The sequence below is a fragment of the Lepidothrix coronata genome, unplaced genomic scaffold (assembly GCF_001604755.1).
Source record: "Lepidothrix coronata isolate B3197 unplaced genomic scaffold, Lepidothrix_coronata-1.0 Scaffold246, whole genome shotgun sequence".
In the NCBI taxonomy this organism is placed as follows: Eukaryota; Metazoa; Chordata; class Aves; order Passeriformes; family Pipridae; genus Lepidothrix; species Lepidothrix coronata.
This window is the reverse complement of record NW_016690426.1, coordinates 34,897-53,031: the sequence shown is the minus strand read 5'-3', so window position 1 is coordinate 53,031 and position 18,135 is coordinate 34,897. Positions and strand designations below refer to the sequence as shown.

The window sequence follows — 18,135 nt, the reverse complement described above, 5'->3', positions numbered from 1 at the left end:
TTTTGACTGGTAATAAGGCCCAGACATGTTTTCAATTTTTTTTTTCCTTTTCTAGATCTTACCCAGAAGAAATTGGTCCAAAACATTGGCCAAGCTCCCGATTCACTCACGTGATGAAGCTGCGCCAGGCTGCCCTGCGTGCTGCACGGGAGAAGTGGTCAGACTACATCCTGGTAAATACAGGCTTTGACTTATTAAGTGCCTTCAGGCAAAAGCTTTTCAGGTGGTCACTTGGATACTGGGGACTGTCAAAAAGTTTTCTCTGCGTCTAAAGACAAATGGAGATGCTGTGGGTCATTTCTTATCTGGTGAGCCAGAGACTTTGCAGCTGTGGAGGTGAGTCCTGGGGTAAGCTCAGGGCTTTCTCCATGGGCATCAGGATTGAACATAGTCCTGGTGGTGGGAGGTACCTGCAAGGGTCCCCCAGATTGAAACCCACCTGATGAAATGTAAGGGAATAGTTTTGCAGAGCAGCTGTGGGAAGATGCTGCCCTTGGTCACTGCAGTAGCAGTTAATGGGGATGTTCCCACAGCCCCTGAGCAAGGCGATGGTGTGAGGCCAGTTTGAGTCGTTCTTGATCCTTTTCACAGAATAAACTTGTCCAGAATTTTCAGCTATGCTGTTTTCCCTTTCAGCTCCCTTGTCCCTGTGCTGGTGTAACGTTGTGTGGAGTCAGGGAAGCTCCACATCTTCTCCCATCTCACTGCATGTCCTAGGGGCAGCTGCCCCTGGGCTTGCTGGTACCAGCAGTGTGCCCTATGAAGCCAAACCCACCAGCTCACTGTTAGGGGTTTTTTTTTGCCAGCTGTTGACTCATAGAATCATATAGGTTGGAAAAGATCTCTAAGATCATTGAATTCAACCATTAAACCAGCACTGCCAAGGCCACATCCACACGGCTTTTAAATTCCTCCAGGGATGGCGACTCCGCCGTTCCCCTGGGCAGCCTGTGCCAATGCTGGACAACTCTTTATGGGAAGAAATTTTCCCCAGTATCAAACCTAAACCTCCCCTGGTGCAACTTGAGGCCGTTCCCTCTCCTCCTGTCCCTTGTTCCCTGGGAGCAGAGCCCGACCCCCCCGGCTCCCCCCTCCTGTCAGGGGGTTGCAGAGCCAGAAGGTCCCCCCTGAGCCTCCTTTTCTCCAGGCTGAGCCCCCTCAGCCCCTCCTGCTGCTCCAGCCCCTTCCCAGCCCCTTCCCAGCTCCCTTCCCTTCCCTGCACACGCTCCAGCCCCTCAAAGTCTTTCTTGTCATGAGGGGCCCAAAACTGATCTCAGGATTGAGGTGCCACACCAGTGCCCAGCACAGGGGGACAGTCACTGCCCTGGGTCACACTGTTGCTGATCACGTGCCTCTGGCTGCCTCCTTCCCAAGGAAGTGTCAGGGGAAGCATATAATTTCATCTGTTAATGAGTGTCTTCTTCTCTTCCTCCTCTAGTTTGTTGATGCAGATAATTTACTGACCAACCCACAAACCCTGAACCTTTTGATAGCAGAAAACAAGACACTGGTGGCACCGATGCTCGAATCTCGCTCCCTCTACTCCAACTTCTGGTGTGGCATCACCCCCCAGGCAAGTGACCTCGTGAAGGGTGTTAGGTGACTGTGTGAGCTGTGTTCTCAAAGGCTTCCTGCCCTGTATCTGTGGAGCAATGGGCATTTTTTTTTCTGTTCTGTGGACTTTCCCATCTGCTTCTGTAGTGTCTTCCTGATCAGAAGCTACTGCAGCTCTGAGGTATGCAAGGGTGGTATTGACATGTGATGCAATCCCACTAACTAGACAAAAAATACTGATATGCAGACCAGAATTTTTTTTAAGGTGGTTCCATGTGTTTCTATAATGGCCTTAAAAACTCTTGGTGCATAATTTTGGGCTAGTTTTCCTGTATAGTGATGCTAATCTGAGAGGAGTTTGCTCTTCTTTCCACAGCTCTCTTGTGTATAAGTTATTTTTCTCACTTATAAACAGATATAGTTTAAAAACACTTTTTACCTTGTTGGGAGTGTGTGTGCTGAGGTGTGTATGTAAAACTGGTACTGGTGCTGAGCCTAAAAAATCAGTTTCATGTTACCTTTTCAAACCACAGAAAGTATCAGACACAAAAATATTGTATGGTAGAAACAGCATTATTTTAAAGCCGGCATGAGGTTGAGCTGTCACTTTACAAGCTGACCTACATCATTGTGGTGTGTACCTGGCTAGTGGGTAAGTCCCCACCCAGTCACTTGCTGGATCCTGCCCAGTGGGATGAAGGAGCAAATTGGAAAGGCAAAAGCAGGAAAAAACCCCAAACTAACCCAAAAGCAACCCTCATGGGTGGAGATAAAGATAATTTAATAAGTAAAGAGAAAAAAAACCCCAAACAAATGATACAAAATCAGCACTATCCAGGCAGCTTTAAAGAAAATCAACTGCATACAACCAAACCCAGTACAGTCACCTTGTCCATAAAAGGGTTTTGCTAAGAGAATCAAATGTATAGAAGGCAGATCTGTTGTCACAGTGTTTCTTTGCCTTTTTTTCCTTTGAAATATTCTTGATAAAGCTCTGGATGGGCTTTACAAAACATTCAGCCTGAAATGGGGACCGTAGTTAATGCCTTTTCTCCCAGGTAAGCCTCAGTAATGAGATCAGCTTTTTGACCTGTTCTCCAGTCTGCTGCTGACCTGTGTATTGTCATCCTTTGAGGAGTCAAGATCCTAAGCTGTGTGTCTTTGGAATAGCAAAAGAGTGTGTATTCTCTTGAAAATTTTTTGCTGTTTGCCCTGGAAAGCTTAAGGATTTCCTTCTTAATTCCATGCCTGAGTCTTGCTTCCTTATTCATAAAGCTACTGCATAGACAAATGTGTTTAATCCTGAGCTGCATATGCATCCCTGAGCTTCCCTGGGGCAAGTTCCACATTCCTGCCCTTCCCTACCCTCTTGCTTTATTCCAGAGACCTAATCTGACTCTAATTGTTATTATTGCTGGAATGAAATAAAGAGCAAACTCAGTTTTCCCATTTCCTCTATTTATCTGGCACAAAACATCATTATTACTTCCCAGTGTTACCAGGGACACAAGTAGGGATCAGAAGCAGGATGAAAACATAACAACTGTACTGGGTCAGAGGAAAGGTTCATCTGATAGTGACAGTTCCCTGCAGATGCAAAAAAAGTGAGTGATACTTGCCCAAATTACTTCTGTATCCTCTGGCAATCCCCTTTTTTTTTTTTTTTGAGGAATATACTTGTCTTTAAATCTCTCAGAGATTTTTTTTTCTTCTCCAAAAATCACTGTCTGAATCTATTTTTTGGCACCTACACTATCTTATCGCAGGGAGTTCCACAGTTCAGACTAAGTATTTGAATAAAAATAGCAGCAAAAGGTCCCGAACTATCCAAATCCTTGGGAAGTAAATATGGAGATAAGAAAAGGGGAGTGGGGAGGTGTGTTTCCTTGTTTCAGTTTTTGTTTTAAAAGGAAGATATAAATTTCCTAGCGAAGGTATTGAGTGTCCTTAAGGTTTTTAAGGCTAAGTCCTGGGTCAGCCGTGTTTTCCACTGGTGTAAGTCAGCACTGCTCCACAGGCTGCAGTGGATCTCTGCCCGTGTGCACCAGCCTCAGCCCTACCTCCCCAGTGGGGAGTTTCCAGCATTAGCTGAGAAAAGTAGAGGGAAAAACCTTGCAGCAAGTGCGTCTTGTAGAATTTGGTGGAAAAAAAAGCTGCTCAAGTGCAGCTCTTTTATAAAAGAGCTTATATAAAAGTTGCTCTTTTATTTTTCATTTTCTCTCAGTTGCTGCTTTTTGTTTCTGTGCACAGTCCCAGGGCTTCATGTGCTCAGCCTTGCTCTCCCAGGGGACTTGGGGAGGGAATAACAGCTGGAGCATGCCCTGAAACACAGCCTCCCTCCAGAACTGAGCCACGCAGGCCAAAGCCAGCTCCAGACAGCCTGACATTGAGCTGTCACGGAGCAAACCTTGGGAGAGAGAGCACGGCAGCAGCACGGATGAGTTGGAGTCTTTCTTGACTACCCCTGATTTATGAGCAGTGAACAGCCCCAACACTCCAGGGCCACTGACTGGAGGAGGCAAGTGTAGTTTCCACAGTCTGTCACCTGTGGGCATTCTTGGATGTCTGGTAAAGGTTGGATGTGTTAACCCTTCCTTTGGCTGCTCAGGCCTCTGCCCGCACACTCCTTTCCATGGCAGTCGGGATTGCTGTGTTTGGGATTTCTGGTCCTCACAGTGTGGTCAGAAGGTGTCTGAAGGGCAGAGGAGAGGGTGACAGATGCATAAACAGGCAGATGCACCACACATGCTTCTGCACAGCTCAGAGTAGAGTGATTCTGCCATGATTTGCTCAGCCATTGCCTGGATGCTCATGGAAAATATAATATAAATGGAGCTTTAACTTCTTTTAGTGACTCATCATTTCTGTAAGGCCCGGAATCTGCTCTGGATTCAGCCATCCAGATGTCAAATTGGTGTTTCAGGATTTTCTTTCTGGAGGAATTTAGTGCTTTTATTTCCAAATCTGATAGCTTTAGCCATATGAGGTGCAGACTGTGGGTGTTGCACCCCACAGTGCTGGAAGGCTGGCAGAACTCCTGGGTACAGGGAATTACCCGTGAGCTGACTGAAGTGCCTCCCCCAGACAGGCTCAGGAGTGAATATTAAACCTACTTGCCCCAGGATAGGGGAAGCAGGGATTCTTACACTTCAGTGACACAAACCATTTTTTTAAGGTCATGGTCAGAATTAGTTTGCAGCTCCTGTTCTGTGAGACATTATCTGTGCCTGATAAACGTGGAGGACATCATGGATGCTCAGGCTCAGCAACTTCAAGGATCAGGCTGGAGAGTCTATGAGCAAAAAAGAGGTTTTTGGAGAGCCAGGAGAATATAGTCTGAGGTTTGAAGGGGAATTTTGCAGTGGAAAGTTTTGGGTCTCCAAGAACTGCTAAAAAGGAAAGAGAAGGTCAGTCTTTAACTTTTGGGATAGAGACTGTTTCTAAATACTTGACTGAGCCCTTTTCAAATAGGAGATGCTGAAAAAGCTGAGAGTTGAGCCCTGATGCACCTCTGCTGGGAAGAGCTCAGGGTGAGAACTTCTGCAAAGGAGCATCTCTGAAACAGGAATCTCTCAAGCAACTCCCTCTTTGTGATTTCAGGGCTATTACAAAAGGACCTTGGAATATCCCCTGATTCGGGAATGGAAGAGGATGGGCTGTTTTGCTGTCCCCATGATTCATTCCACGTTCCTCATTGACCTGAGGAAGGAGGCCTCCACCAAGCTGATGTTCTACCCCCCCCACCAGGATTACACCTGGAGCTTTGATGATATCATGGTCTTTGCCTTCTCCAGTCGCCAAGCAGGTATGTCTGGAGCTTTGGCTGGGGAGGATTCCCAGAGACACAGAGACACAGAGACTTCTACTGTGAGTTCACAGGCCAAAAGTCCTGTGTTAACTTCAGTGGGGGGTTCAGACACTGTTCCTTTCCTCTTTGGGATCTGGTCATGGATAACCAGCAGCAAGTGACTGGAAAGGCAGTTTTGGATTACAGCTGGCTTCAGAGGAGCCTGGGGGCAATATTTCAGAGACAAAATGTGTGGCTTCCACCCATGGTTTGTACCACAGCAGGGAAACAGAGAAGGTGTTGTGAAGTCTGTAGGTGAAGTATCTAAAGTTGCCACTTCCAGAAGATCCATGAGGAAAGGGGTGAGGGCAAGAGACTCTTCTTAAAGAACAGAGTCACAGAATGGTTTGTGTTGGAAGGGACCTTAAAGCTCATCTTGTTCCAAACCCCTGCCATGGGCAGGGACACCTTCCACTAGACCAGGTTGCTCCAAGCCCTGTCCAGCCTGGATTGGACACTTCCAGGGAGAAGAAATCTTTTGCAGGCAAGAGCCAGTTAGAGCTGGTATGAGAGCAGTAAAATCTCTGTTGTGCTTCATGTTGTGTCAGGGGTACTTTGGGAGAACACAGAGCACTGAGGTCCCTGGGGCACAGCAAGGACACCACTCTGGCCAATACTGGAATCAGGTTCTCCTGGACAGTGGGAGGATTTCAGTTAGCCCTGAAATACAGGGGTCTTTTCAGCCAAGTCACAACCTCCATGTCCTCTTCCTGTGCCTGGAATGGCTGTTGGTGTTTGCAGAGAGCTCCAGATATCTCATAGACATCACTGTCCCTTGAGTGCCTGATGCTGCTGCTGTTTGTACTTGTGGTGAGGATGTTTAGTCCCATTTATTTTCGGAGAGTGGATCTTGTGAGTATTCTGTCTCCAACAAAGTCCAGGCTGGCAGACACAGTGTTGCAGCTGAAAGGAACTCCCAAGAAGGACATTAATGTGATGGCCAACTGTGTTCTTTGCCTGCTGTGTTGAAAAGGGCACAGTTTGGGGCATTATAAGGAAAAAGTGACTGGTGGAAGCTCAGTGACACCCATAAATGCCTTCTGTTCAGAGATCATGACTGGGTTGCTGACTTGCTGAGGTGAATTAGCAGGAAAAAGTTGTGTATGAGTCCCCTGAGTGATGTGCAGTTGGTGCTACCTGTCCTCTGTGAAAGAGGAGTTAAGGTAAGCAGGAAAAGCTGCTCTTTGGGGGACAGCCAGGCAGAGAGAAAGCCAAGGGAAGAAGGATTGTTGTTGTTGTTGGCAGTTGTTCTGCAGAGAAGGCGGGCTGTGACTGCCTTCCCACCGTTCCCAGACAGCACAGCAGCCACCAGCTGTCTGTACCTTCCCTTTTAGGGGTGTTTCTGGTTGGAAGGTCTTGACAGCACCAAAAAAGATGGTGTTTTCTTGGCAGACTGAGCAGGGCATTTTTAAAATCAGTTTTGAGAGGATGAGGAGCATCAAATAAGACAAATTATGGAGGAGAGGCAGCAAGAGCTGCAATTGGAGTCCTTGGGAGGCAGAGGTGAGACGTGAACTTGCAGAGCAATTCTGTGGTCCTGACGTTCGGAGTCAGAACGTCGGTATAAAATCACAGCATCAAGACCTCCCAGATCACCAGGTCCAACCATTCCCCCAGCGCTGCCAAGCCCACCACTAACCCATGTCCCCAAGTGCCACGTCTTGGCTCCAGATGAGAATTGAGGTTTAAGGCTGGACAGCAGAGCAGACTGTCCCCCCACTTCTTCCCTGTGCCAGCTCTCCCAGAAATGCAGCATCCCACCAGTGTGGTAAGTGCAGTGCATTAGCTCCAGCTGTTTCAGAAATATTTTAGGGATTCAAACTCATCATTTTTTCCTTCCATCCTAGAGCACTTTAGCTTTTTCCAGGACCGACCCATGACTGAAAGGCTTTGCTTCAGCTGTCTGACCCATTGATCTGCTCAGATTGTTGGCTCGTGTCCTGGGCTGAGTTTTGTCACCCAGGATAACAGGATGACAAAATGTTTCAGAAATGTGAAAAATGTGTGGGCTTTGAGGTAAACTTCTCTTTGGAGTAATTTCAGTTCCCTGAAGTCATAAATAATCTTGGCTTTTGTTGAGGGCAAGTACTGGGCTTAGTGCCTCAGATCAAGCCATTGATTTTCAACAGGGAATCTACTGCTGGAAGCAACTGTTTTTTGATGCTTCAGAGAGATGGTCCCACTTCTGCTGAGAGGACGTGGCCTGTGGTGGAAGTCCTGACTCAGTAAAACTCAGTGCGGGTGTGTTTTTGCCAGCACTGTACTCTGTAGAGCCCCTTGTGCTCACAGGAGTGTTGAGCCAGGCTGATCAGCCTTCCAGTGCCCAAAGGGGCTTCAAGAGAGCTGGAGAAGGATTTTGAACAGGGACCTGGAGTAAGAGGGCAAGGGGGAATGACTTCCCACTGTCAGAGGGCAGGGTTAGATGGGATATTGGGAAAAAATTCTTGTGTTTGAGGGAGGTGAGGCCCTGTGCCCAGAGAAGCTGTGGCTGCCCCTGGATCCCTGGAAGTGTCCAAGGCCAGGTTGGACGGGGCTTGGAGCAACCTGGGCTAGTGGGAGGTGTCCCTGCCCATGGCAGGGGGTGGAATGAGGTGGGCTTTAAGGTGCCTTCCAACCCAAACCGTTCTGTGATCTCCTGAGCTGCCTTTCAGCCTGAGGCTCTGAAGCCCTTGAGCAGCCAGCAGGAAGGTCCAGTCACAGGGATGTGGAGGAAATTTACGTTCCTTAATTATGGGGTTAGGGCATGGCTGCGAATCCTGGGCACTGCTTATAAAATGTAATAAAAATTATGCAAAAACCTGTCATTTTTCTGTAGCAATCATCCAATTTTATTATAAAAAGAGAGCTGGAGAGAGAGTCCCCCTCCCCATTTTATGGGAGCTTTACCTATATGGTAACTTTTATCCCAGAAAGAACAGGAATACTGGCATGAATCTGCACAGATTAAGTGTGTTTAAGCCAGCGGAAGGTAAGAACAGAGATCAGTGAGCCAGATAAGATTAGTTGATTAGATCAGTGCCAAACCCATTAATGTCAGCAGGTAGTATTTTTTTATTCTGCCATTTACCTAAATTGCAGCTGACAGCTGAATGTGTTTTGGCAAGTAGCATAGCCAGCAATTTACTTGCAGAACTTAAAATGAGAGAAACACTGGGGTCATTAGTGCCGACAATTCCGCTCTGCTAAAAATACCAGGGATTAGGGAAACTAATAGATGAAAGCATCAGCACACCAGGTAGTGTCTGCTTTTCATTTATTTCCTAGAGGGAGGGGGGTGGTTGTCCTTGTTCCATTAAAAAAAAAAAAAAATGAAAAAGAAAGGCATTTTTTTGGCCGGTTGTGTGGGTTCTAGCAGCTCTGATTGGGGTTAGATAATAAAGGACCTTACCAAAACTCGATGAGGAACAGCAGAAATACTTTCCTTGGCTTCTCTCTATGTGGCTTTTGAGTGTGTTGCCGGATGTGACATCAGGCCCAGTGCTGCCACAGTTACAGCCAGTGGTGAGCAAATCCTTGTCATCCCAGAGGGAACAGCCTTTTGCTGATGCTGGGATGCTCCCAGTGAACAGGCAGTGGGTGGGTCTCTTCCTTGCAAAAGAACCTGCTCCTAGGAGAGGCTTTGCAGCTTCCCTTTGTTTCCCCCCTCCAAAAAGCAGTTGCAAAAGCTTTTGAGTAGAAGAACATTCTATTATCACCTCTGTTTGAAAGCATCTGTTCTCCTTGCTGGAGTCTCTCTCTTGGATTTTCCTCTAACCTTCAGGGCACAGCAAAAAATAGTCTTGGAGAGGAAAGGACCATGTTTGGTGTAGACTTAGCAGTTCTAAGATGGTTGTCGTACATATTCATCAAAGTCCTTTGCCAGCACAGGTGAAAATGTGTTGTCTTTATTTTCTAGCCAAAGCAAAAGGAAGCAGTGATAAAGAATAGAATGGGTTGGGTTGGAAGGGACCTTAAAGCTCATCTCATTCTACCCCCAACCATGGGCAGGGACACCTTCCACCAGCCCAGGTTGCTCCAAGCCCCGTCCAACCTGGCCTTGGACACTTCCAGGGATCCAGGGGCAGCCACAGCTTCTCTGGGCAACCTGTGCCAGGGCCTCCCCACCCTCACAGGGAACAATTCCTTCCCAGTATCCCATCTAACCCTGCCCTCTGACAGTGGCAAGCCATTCCTCCTCACCCAGTCAGTTCATATCTTTGCAGGGTTAGTTAGGGAGCAAGCTGGGATTGGTTTCATGGGAGAGGCTGCTTGCTGCCAGCCAGGAGCCAGGCAGAACAGCAAATGGCACTGGAATGGTTTTGAATTGTTTGCTTAGGAAGCAGAACTTTTTGGGATTGAGGTCCTGGCACAAGTTTGATTGTGGCTACGTAGCCACAGAGCAATGAAATCTGCTGGTAACAGACCTGATTCTAGTTTCTGCTTTTCTGTGATCCTCAGGAATACAGATGTTCGTCTGCAACCGTGAACACTACGGGTTCCTTCCCATGCCCCTGAAACCACACCAGTCGCTGCCGGAAGAAGCTGAGAACTTTGTGCACACGCTGATCGAGGCCATGAGTAAGTTGCTGTGCCCTTGCCATGATGGATCCCTCCACGTCTGCAGAGCTCTCCTGCCACTGGCCCAGCTCTCATTCCCTTGGCGGTCTGCATCCTGATCTGACTGCTCTCATGCTGTTTTGATATGCAGTTTTCCATTTTCCACCTCTTTTCTACATAGGAATGTAAGCACTTCTTGATCAGGTCAGCCCCATACACAAAATCCCTCAACTTCCCCATATCAAAAGCAAAAGTGCATCTTTCATGTGGAAGAGGTGCTGCAGGACCGTGTTGTCTGTCTGGCACACGGCTGCTGGCTCTGGCTTTGCAATGTGGCTGCTCCCTGCTGTACCCATCCTGCACTGAATCCTCATCCCAGCTCCCTGGGGTCTGTGATGGAAACGTTGATGCAGGATGTACATGGGGGTGATGTTTGGGATCTCTGCTCTCTTTCAGTCGATCGCCCTCCTGTCGAACCCTCTCAGTACATCTCTGTTCCTCCAAAGCACCCTGACAAGATGGGATTTGATGAAGTAAGGACCCTGTTTGCTGTTTATTGTCTTGTCTTCCCACTCATCACCTGGAGGACCTGGGTTCTCCCTGTAGCTGAGCTCCCAGCTGTTTCCCTTGGAGTATATTATCTTTTTGCGTAGTTACCTGTTTACTCATCTTTTGGGTTGAAATCTTTTGCAAGTTAAAAATAGCCATCTATATATGGGAAGAACTGCTGAGCTCGGGGCAGCAGAAGGGAAAGGGCTCAGGGAGTGGTCTGATGTTTGCTGTGGAGAAAGGAGGCCATCTGTGGGCACTTGGTACCTGCTACAAGACCCCTGTTTGGGAGTGCAGATTTGGGTGCAGGGGCAGTGCCCAGTGAACCTTTGGTCTTCCTCTCTTGGTAGTATGGATGTGGGGCTTGGAGCAACCTGGTCTAGTAGATGTTCCTGCCTATGGCAGGGGGTTGGAACTAGATGTTCTTCAAGGTCCCTCCCAACGCAAACCATTCTGTGATTCTGTGTTTTAATCCAGCCAGGAGGAGATGGCAGAAGTGAGGCTGAAAAACAGGTTATTTAATTCCCCAGTTCTTGTGCTGTCTCCTCTACATCTGACTCCGCAGAGCAGCTTGGTCGTTCTTCCAGCTGTGACAGAAACTGGTCTTTTGGGAAAGCTCTCCTGCTTTCCAGTGGCAGGAGGGAAGGATTTCTCTCAGCTGAGAGAGACACTGGAGAGCCCGGGGCAGCTGGGGGCTGCAGGCTCACCCTGGGGGCTGCAGGCTCACCCTGGGGGCTGCAGGCTCACCCTGGGTACCCTCAGGAGGGGAGCAAACCATGCAGGGGGAGAAGGATCTGCCATGCTTTAATGAACTGCTGTCTGTGTTATTCCCAGAGCCAGCAGCCCCTGTGTGTGCAGCTGCCAGGGAGGCCCTGGCTCCGTGGCCGAGGGAGCCGTGGGGATGAGGGGAGCCTTTGTCTTCTTGCTGTGTTCTGCTCCATCTGTTTGTGTGACTCGTGAAGCCAAGCCCGACCCGGCTGTGTGTGTTTGAGCATCTGTGTTTAGGGCACAGCTGCTCCAGGTTTTTTCCATGTTTTCCTTTGTGGCTGCGCTTTATTTATCCAATTTATTATTTTTGCATTTGTCCTGAGCTGGAATTTGTTCCGCTTCTTACTGGGATGAGGTTTTGCTCCTCGGGTTACAACACTGCACTTGTACTTGTCTTTCTGGGACTGAAAAGTATCCTTGAGCCTCTGAGGTTTACCTGCAACGAGGGCTTCAGTCCTCAGCCCTCCAGAGTCTTTTTGAGGCTTGGATGGAGCCCTGCCCAGACATCTCTGTTCCCAGCCTTGGCTCTCAGCAGCAGCTTCTCAGTGCCTGAAGTAATTACAAAAATCCTCTCTTTACTGTGACCTCGTACTGGGATGGTGGCCCTGCTGATAGTCCTCAATCCAGGCAGTGGCAGCACTGTGGGTCAGTGTTCCTGTGGGACTGAGGCTGCAGGTGGCTGCGTTACTCTGTGTTTAATATAAACCTAAACATCCTGCATCTTTGGAAATTATAGACTTGGCTGTAACTGGTCTTCCCTCCCTTCTATTCACCCTCAAAGGACAAGTTTCCCCCGTGAACATCCATCAAAAGTAGTTGTTTAGGAAGAGAACGAGCCTCTAGGCTTATAACTCAAAACCAACTCCCAATTTTTTGACAAATTCTAAGCAACCTGGAATGAAAAAACACCTGTTATTTTCACAAGACCTGCTTTTCCAGAGGGGCTGCTGGAGAAGAGTGGATCAAGACTTCTCTTCTCCCTCCCTCCCTCCCCAGCAGGGAGGCTGATGTCTTTCTCTTCTTACCCAGATTTTCATGATCAATCTGAAGCGCCGGAAGGACAGGCGGGATCGGATGCTGCGGACTCTCTACGAGCAGGAGATTGCAGTCAAGATAGTGGAGGCTGTGGATGGAAAGTGAGTTTTGATTGGGGTTGATGACATTTTCAATGAGTGGGATGTGCTTAACTGCTTCATAGCATCTCCTTGGATGCCCTGACCTCCTTCTGGTGGGGCAGCATGGGCTGAGGGGGAGGTGAACACCCCTTTCATCCCCCTGACAGCTGTTTGGGACAGTTTTGCTCTGTTTCTTTCTTCTTTTGCAATTAGTCAGTCTCTATGAGAGAACCAGGGCAGAGGGGTTCAGACTAAGGTGAAAATCAGGTTAAAATTGTGCTGATTTCTGTGAATTGTGCAGTTATCTCCTGAGAACATTGTCCATCCCAGGGCTACAGAGCTGTTGTGCTACCATTAGCCCTGACCCAGCCCTTCCCAAGCTTACTCTAAGGTTTGGAGCACAACTCTGATGAGGAGCAGCTGGAGAGGCTCAGCCTGGAGAAAAGGAGGCTCAGGGGGGACCTTCTGGCTCTGCAACCCCCTGACAGGAGGGGGGAGCCGGGGGGGGTCGGGCTCTGCTCCCAGGGAACAAGGGACAGGAGGAGAGGGAATGACCTCAAGTTGTGCCAGGGAAGGTTTAGGTTTGATACTGGGAAAAATTTCTTCCCAGAAAGGCTTGTTGAGCCCTGGCACAGGCTGCCCAGGACAGTGGTGGAGTCCCCATCCCTGAAGTGTTCAAAAAATCTGTAGATGTGGCAGTTGGGGACATGGTTTATGGTGGGGTTGGCAGTGCTGGGTTAATGGTTGGACTTGATCTTAGAGGGTTTTTCCAACCTAAATGATTCATGATTCTAAGGTATGTTAAGATCATTTTATAATGAAAAATCAAGGTCTGCTGAAATTTTGGGTCTATGAGTTGCAAAAAGGCCTCGGAGAGACAGGAGCCAACATGCCATCTAGTGGTCTTGGAGACTTGGGATCCCTTCAAGGATGGGAAAATAATCTTAGCCAAGGAAAATAAACTTAGGCTAAATAATCGAAGGAAAATAATTGAAGCCAAGCACCTGACGTGCTGATGGTCCCACAAGAAGTACTTGGCATAGTTAAGGAAAATTGGTGGTCTCACGAGAAGTCTTTGGCAGAGTTAAGGATATGATTTATCAGCTTGATTTAGAAGTTATTTTCCTCCGTGTTTTTGAGCAAAACAAGTGGAGGAATTTCTTGAGGTGTGGCTTTTTCCTGAACATGAGCAGCATTCCCTGTGTTGTGCCTGTGTCTGGCTTGAATTGGCTTGTGTTTCTGAAATGGTGATAGGTACTCTGTCTTTCCCAGAGCACTGAACACGAGTCAGCTCAAAGCTCTCAGCATCGAAATGCTCCCGGGATACCGGGACCCGTATTCCTCCAGGCCACTGACCAGAGGAGAGATCGGCTGCTTCCTCAGCCACTATTACATCTGGAAGGAGGTATGGAGTTTGGGTGCCTTGGCATTCCTGCAGGAAGGTGCTGTGAGTGCACAGCCAGTCCTGGGGCAGAGCATGAAATCCAGTACAGTTTTCTGGAAGTGTAGGATGGAACTGATTTCCTTGGGTTACAGGGGTTTTCTTCAACACAGCATTCAGCTTTCACATCTCCCTTTTCCCTTTCTGCTACCTAGAGGGGCTCCAAGAGAGCTAGAGAGGGACCTGGAGTGACAGGACAAGAGGGAATGGCTTCCCACTGCCAGAGAGCAGGGTTAGATGGAATACTGGGAAGGAATTCTTGGCTGTGAGGGTGAGGAGGCCCTGGCCCAGGTTGCCCAGAGAAGCTGTGGCTGCCCCTGGATCCCTGGAAGTGTCCAAGGCCAGGTTGGACAGGGCTTGGAGCAACCTGGGCTAGTGGAAGGTGTCCATACCAGGTCAGGGTGGCCCATCAACTTCAGGCTACCCATGTGGGCCACCATGCTCATTTGTGAATCCCCCTGTCTCAGGTGGTGAACAGAGGACTGGAGAAGACACTCGTCATTGAGGATGATGTGCGCTTTGAGCACCAGTTTAAGAGGAAGCTCATGAAGCTGATGGATGACATTGAACAAGCCCAGCTAGACTGGGAGCTGATGTAAGTTCCTGGTCCTCAGCCATCTGGGAGCTCCTGGGCATGTGGGGGGGTTGGCAGCACTGCTGGGTTATGGCAGAGGGGAGCTGCAGGTTGGTGCTGGAGTGCAGGGGACAGTGGCAGACACTTCAGTGGCTCTTCCCATCGGGGCAGATCTGCCTTCTGGGGCAGGCTGGTGCTGGATGCCCAGTGGGCACCATCGCTGCCCTTTGTGGGCAGCATTGGCTGATCTCAGCAGTGTAGGAGATGCTGCTGTGACAGAGGAACTGGCACAGCTCAGTCCTGAGCCTTGGACCGTGTCATCTTAGTTCCTTACGGAGCTGAGGCTCCTTATGGAGCCTTTCACAGCGGTACCACCCACGGGGTTAAGACTTGGATGTCTGGGAGAGGTGCAGGACAGAAATCTGTGAGCCAAGTCAGGGATTGCTTCTTGGATTGACCCTTTGCCCTGCCCTGGCTGACACAGTCTTGTGGTCCTGGTTGCTGCAAACTCACTTTGATCACAATCTCGTCAATGTTTTCACCCTTTAAGCTACATTGGCCGGAAAAGGATGCAGGTGCAGGAGCCTGAGAAAGCTGTTCCCAATGTCAGGAACCTGGTGGAAGCTGATTACTCCTACTGGACCCTGGGCTATGCAATCTCTTTCCATGGGGCTCAGAAGCTCATCGGAGCTGAGCCCTTCGGCAAGATGCTGCCCGTGGATGAATTTCTGCCAGTCATGTACAACAAGCACCCTGTGTAAGTCGGACGCCTCCATGGCTCAGGGGGACACGAGCTGGGACCTGCTGGCTGGTCTTGAGCTGGATCATGTTGGTGGCCTACTTAGTGGGGACTCCTTGTGCTTGTTGGTTGCACCTTCCCCACGTAGATCGATGAAGGTGACAGTGACAGTGGGGGGTGTCCCTGCCTGGGGCGGGGGTTATGGGCTGGTTCTGAGGGGCTTGGCTGTCTGTGGGAACAGGGTTTGGTTGTACAGCTGTGTGGTTGTAAGGCATGTGGTTCTGGCTGTAGAGAGCCAGGCTGTACTCCAGCAGCTACCCCCACTCCCTGGGACCCCCTGCTCAGTGGATTGACCTGTCTCCCAAGCCTAGTGCCAGTAAAGATCCACTCTGTTTCTGATGGCATTTCTCCCCCCTGCAGCACTAAGTACATGGAGTACTATGAGTCCAGAGACTTGAAAGCCTTTTCGGCAGAACCCCTGCTTGTTTACCCCACCCACTACACGGGGCAGCCAGGCTACCTCAGCGACACAGAGACCTCCACCATCTGGGACAACGAGACCGTGTCAACGGACTGGGACAGAACACACTCCTGGAAATCCCGGCAGCAGGGCCAGATCCACAGCGACGCCCAGAACAAGGATGCCCTGCCTTCCCAGTCGTCTCTCAACGCGCCGTCATCCAGGGATGAGCTATGACTGCCCGCTTCCCAGGAACTCTGTGACAGCTGAACCTGCCTCACACTTTTGCTTTTCACCCTTGAAAGTTGTAGAGCAGCTCTTCATGTGGTCTCCTTTCCCTCTGCTTCCAATGGCCGAGTGCAGCAGTCGGACCAGATGCCTGCCCGGGCCATTGAGAACAGGGTGGAGGATGAAGGAGGAAAAAGAACAAGTGTTCCAGACTGGCAGAGAGCTGAACAAAAGCCCTTGGAAAGCTTTTGCTAAAAAACAAAACAAAATACCAACCTGGAATGACATCTTTCTTCAGTTCCTCGTGTAGAACACTGTATTTATAAAGATTAATATATAGAGGTGTACAAGTGTTAATGCCTTTTGGGATGGCTGTACCTGGGCTGCTGCCTCACTCCTTGTAGGTCTGTAGGCTTTTACCACCCTCTCTGCTGAGCGTTTGGGGGATTTGGATTTGTTTTCCAAAGGGATTTCTGTCAGAATCGAGGTGTTTCCCAAAAATGTTCAGTGCAGGGGAGCAGCGCTCCTCTGTCGTCCTCCCCCATCACAGTCAGTGCTGGCTTCCCCCAGCTCATTTCTAATCTTGCTACATCCCATCTAAAAAGGCCTCCCAGTCCAGAAGGGATGTCTTGGCATGTCTAAAATCATGGAGTGCAGGTGGTTGGTTTTATTTGTCTCCCTGAAGGGAACACAGGGGGAGTTAGTCGGTGTCATGTCCTGCTTTACCCCCTGCCTCAGTTTATTCCTTCAGGAAAGCAAATCCCCACAACCTCTTTGCAGGCCTGTTTAATTAGGCCATAAAAGCAAGTGTTGGAGTTTTGGGAACTTAAAACCTAAAAAGATAGGTTACAAACTCTCCTTATTAAACTGAAACAACCTACAGCAATGTTACTGTCTCGACAGCCCAATAGAATTGTGTGTTACAGGACAGAAAGGCAACTTGCCTGGATACTTTTTCATGTGAGGAGCAAACTTGTCTGTTTTTCGGGTGAGTTCTGATGTACTTGCTGTTGGCTCACACGCCAGCAGGGTACGGTGTTTATTTTTTTAAAAAAAACCTTTCTCAGAGGCCAGGTGATCACGGACTACCCTGCTTAGAGCAGCTGGCACAGACCCCGAGCTGCTGGGCAGTGGGAGGGTTCCCTCCTGGAATTGCCATCTAGGGACTCACCTGCTGGCAGATCTGTGCATTGAGTATGTGTGGCTGGGGTTTTGGTTTTAATTTGTGTTTGTTTTTAATAATTACTGATCAGTGTTGTGCTTTCTGCTAAAGAAGACATGTTATTACCTGTCAGCCGGTCTGATAATACATAGAACCTGGTGCAAGATGAGCAGCTGTGTGTGTTCTTCATTGAGTGAGAGAATCATGGAGTGGTTTGGGATGGAAGGGACCTTTAAGAGTCACCCAGTCCAACCCCTTGCCATGGGCAGGGACACCTTCCACTAGACCAGGTTGCTCAGAGCCTTGTCCAACCTGGCCTTGAGTGTTAAATGTTAAGGTTAATTGGAGGCCCTCAAAGGGATTCTAAGCTGTGTCACTCTCCCCTGGAGTCCCTGGGGGTATAAATGTGCCTGTTCTGCAGCTCCCACCTGGAAGCCATGTTCCTTCTGCTGTCCAGCTGGGAGCAGGTGCCCACAGGACTGGTGAGTGTGGAGGTGCCCTGAGGGCCCCGTGCACAGCCCGGGTGGGGTTCCTTCTTCACAATCCCTGTTGATTCCTCCGCAGGTCTCACTGTCCCAGCTCAAGTCTGGCCTGTTTCAAGGACACTGGAAGCCCCAGAGGTGTTGGCTGGATGCTTGGCGTGGCCTGCAGCAGGATTTCCATGACCAGGTGAGCATCCAGCATGTTGGCAGGTGTTGCTGTGGATACAAGAGCCACCTCTCTTCCACCCTCATGTGCTTGTTGTTCTGTGATAGACCTACCTCTGTGTCTACGAGTGGCCTCCTTCCTTCCTTCCTTCCCCCTGCCATGGGATTTCCCTGTGTCAGCACAAGGTGCTCCCCACTAGGAAACAAAGCGTAGATTTTTTTAAAAAATACAAGCAATTGGAGCCCTCTCATGTCCCCCACCCACCCTTTTTTTTAACCTCATTCAAATAATAAAAGATAGAAAAGGTCTGATTTCCTTAAGCAGAGCAGTAGCAGTTTATGAAGAACAACTTTACAACAGGGCTGGTTTTTTTAGCTTGGGTTTTTTGTGGTTTTTTTTTCCTTTTAGTTGACTCAGGAAGCGGGTGGTTCAGGGGGCTGATGGTGCTTTCAGGGAAGGGAACAAATGAAGAATACATGAATTAAATGACTATGCCTGTTTCAGAGCAGAGCAG

At 49.0% G+C, this 18,135-nt stretch overlaps 1 protein-coding gene across 1 annotated transcript in view; it reads left to right on the top strand.

Annotated features, from left to right (window-relative positions):
* The window catches only part of COLGALT2 (collagen beta(1-O)galactosyltransferase 2), an 18,884-nt gene extending 1,742 nt beyond the window's left edge, over positions 1-17,142 (top strand). The window contains exons 2-11 of the mRNA XM_017834953.1: positions 56-173; positions 1,439-1,573; positions 5,155-5,359; positions 9,839-9,958; positions 10,394-10,470; positions 12,284-12,390; positions 13,642-13,774; positions 14,278-14,405; positions 14,935-15,141; positions 15,544-17,142. Coding sequence (XP_017690442.1) covers positions 56-173; positions 1,439-1,573; positions 5,155-5,359; positions 9,839-9,958; positions 10,394-10,470; positions 12,284-12,390; positions 13,642-13,774; positions 14,278-14,405; positions 14,935-15,141; positions 15,544-15,820 — 1,507 coding nt within the window. The 3' untranslated portion in view covers positions 15,821-17,142. The remainder of the gene's footprint in view (positions 1-55; positions 174-1,438; positions 1,574-5,154; positions 5,360-9,838; positions 9,959-10,393; positions 10,471-12,283; positions 12,391-13,641; positions 13,775-14,277; positions 14,406-14,934; positions 15,142-15,543) is intronic.
* Positions 17,143-18,135: the final 993 nt, after the last annotated feature.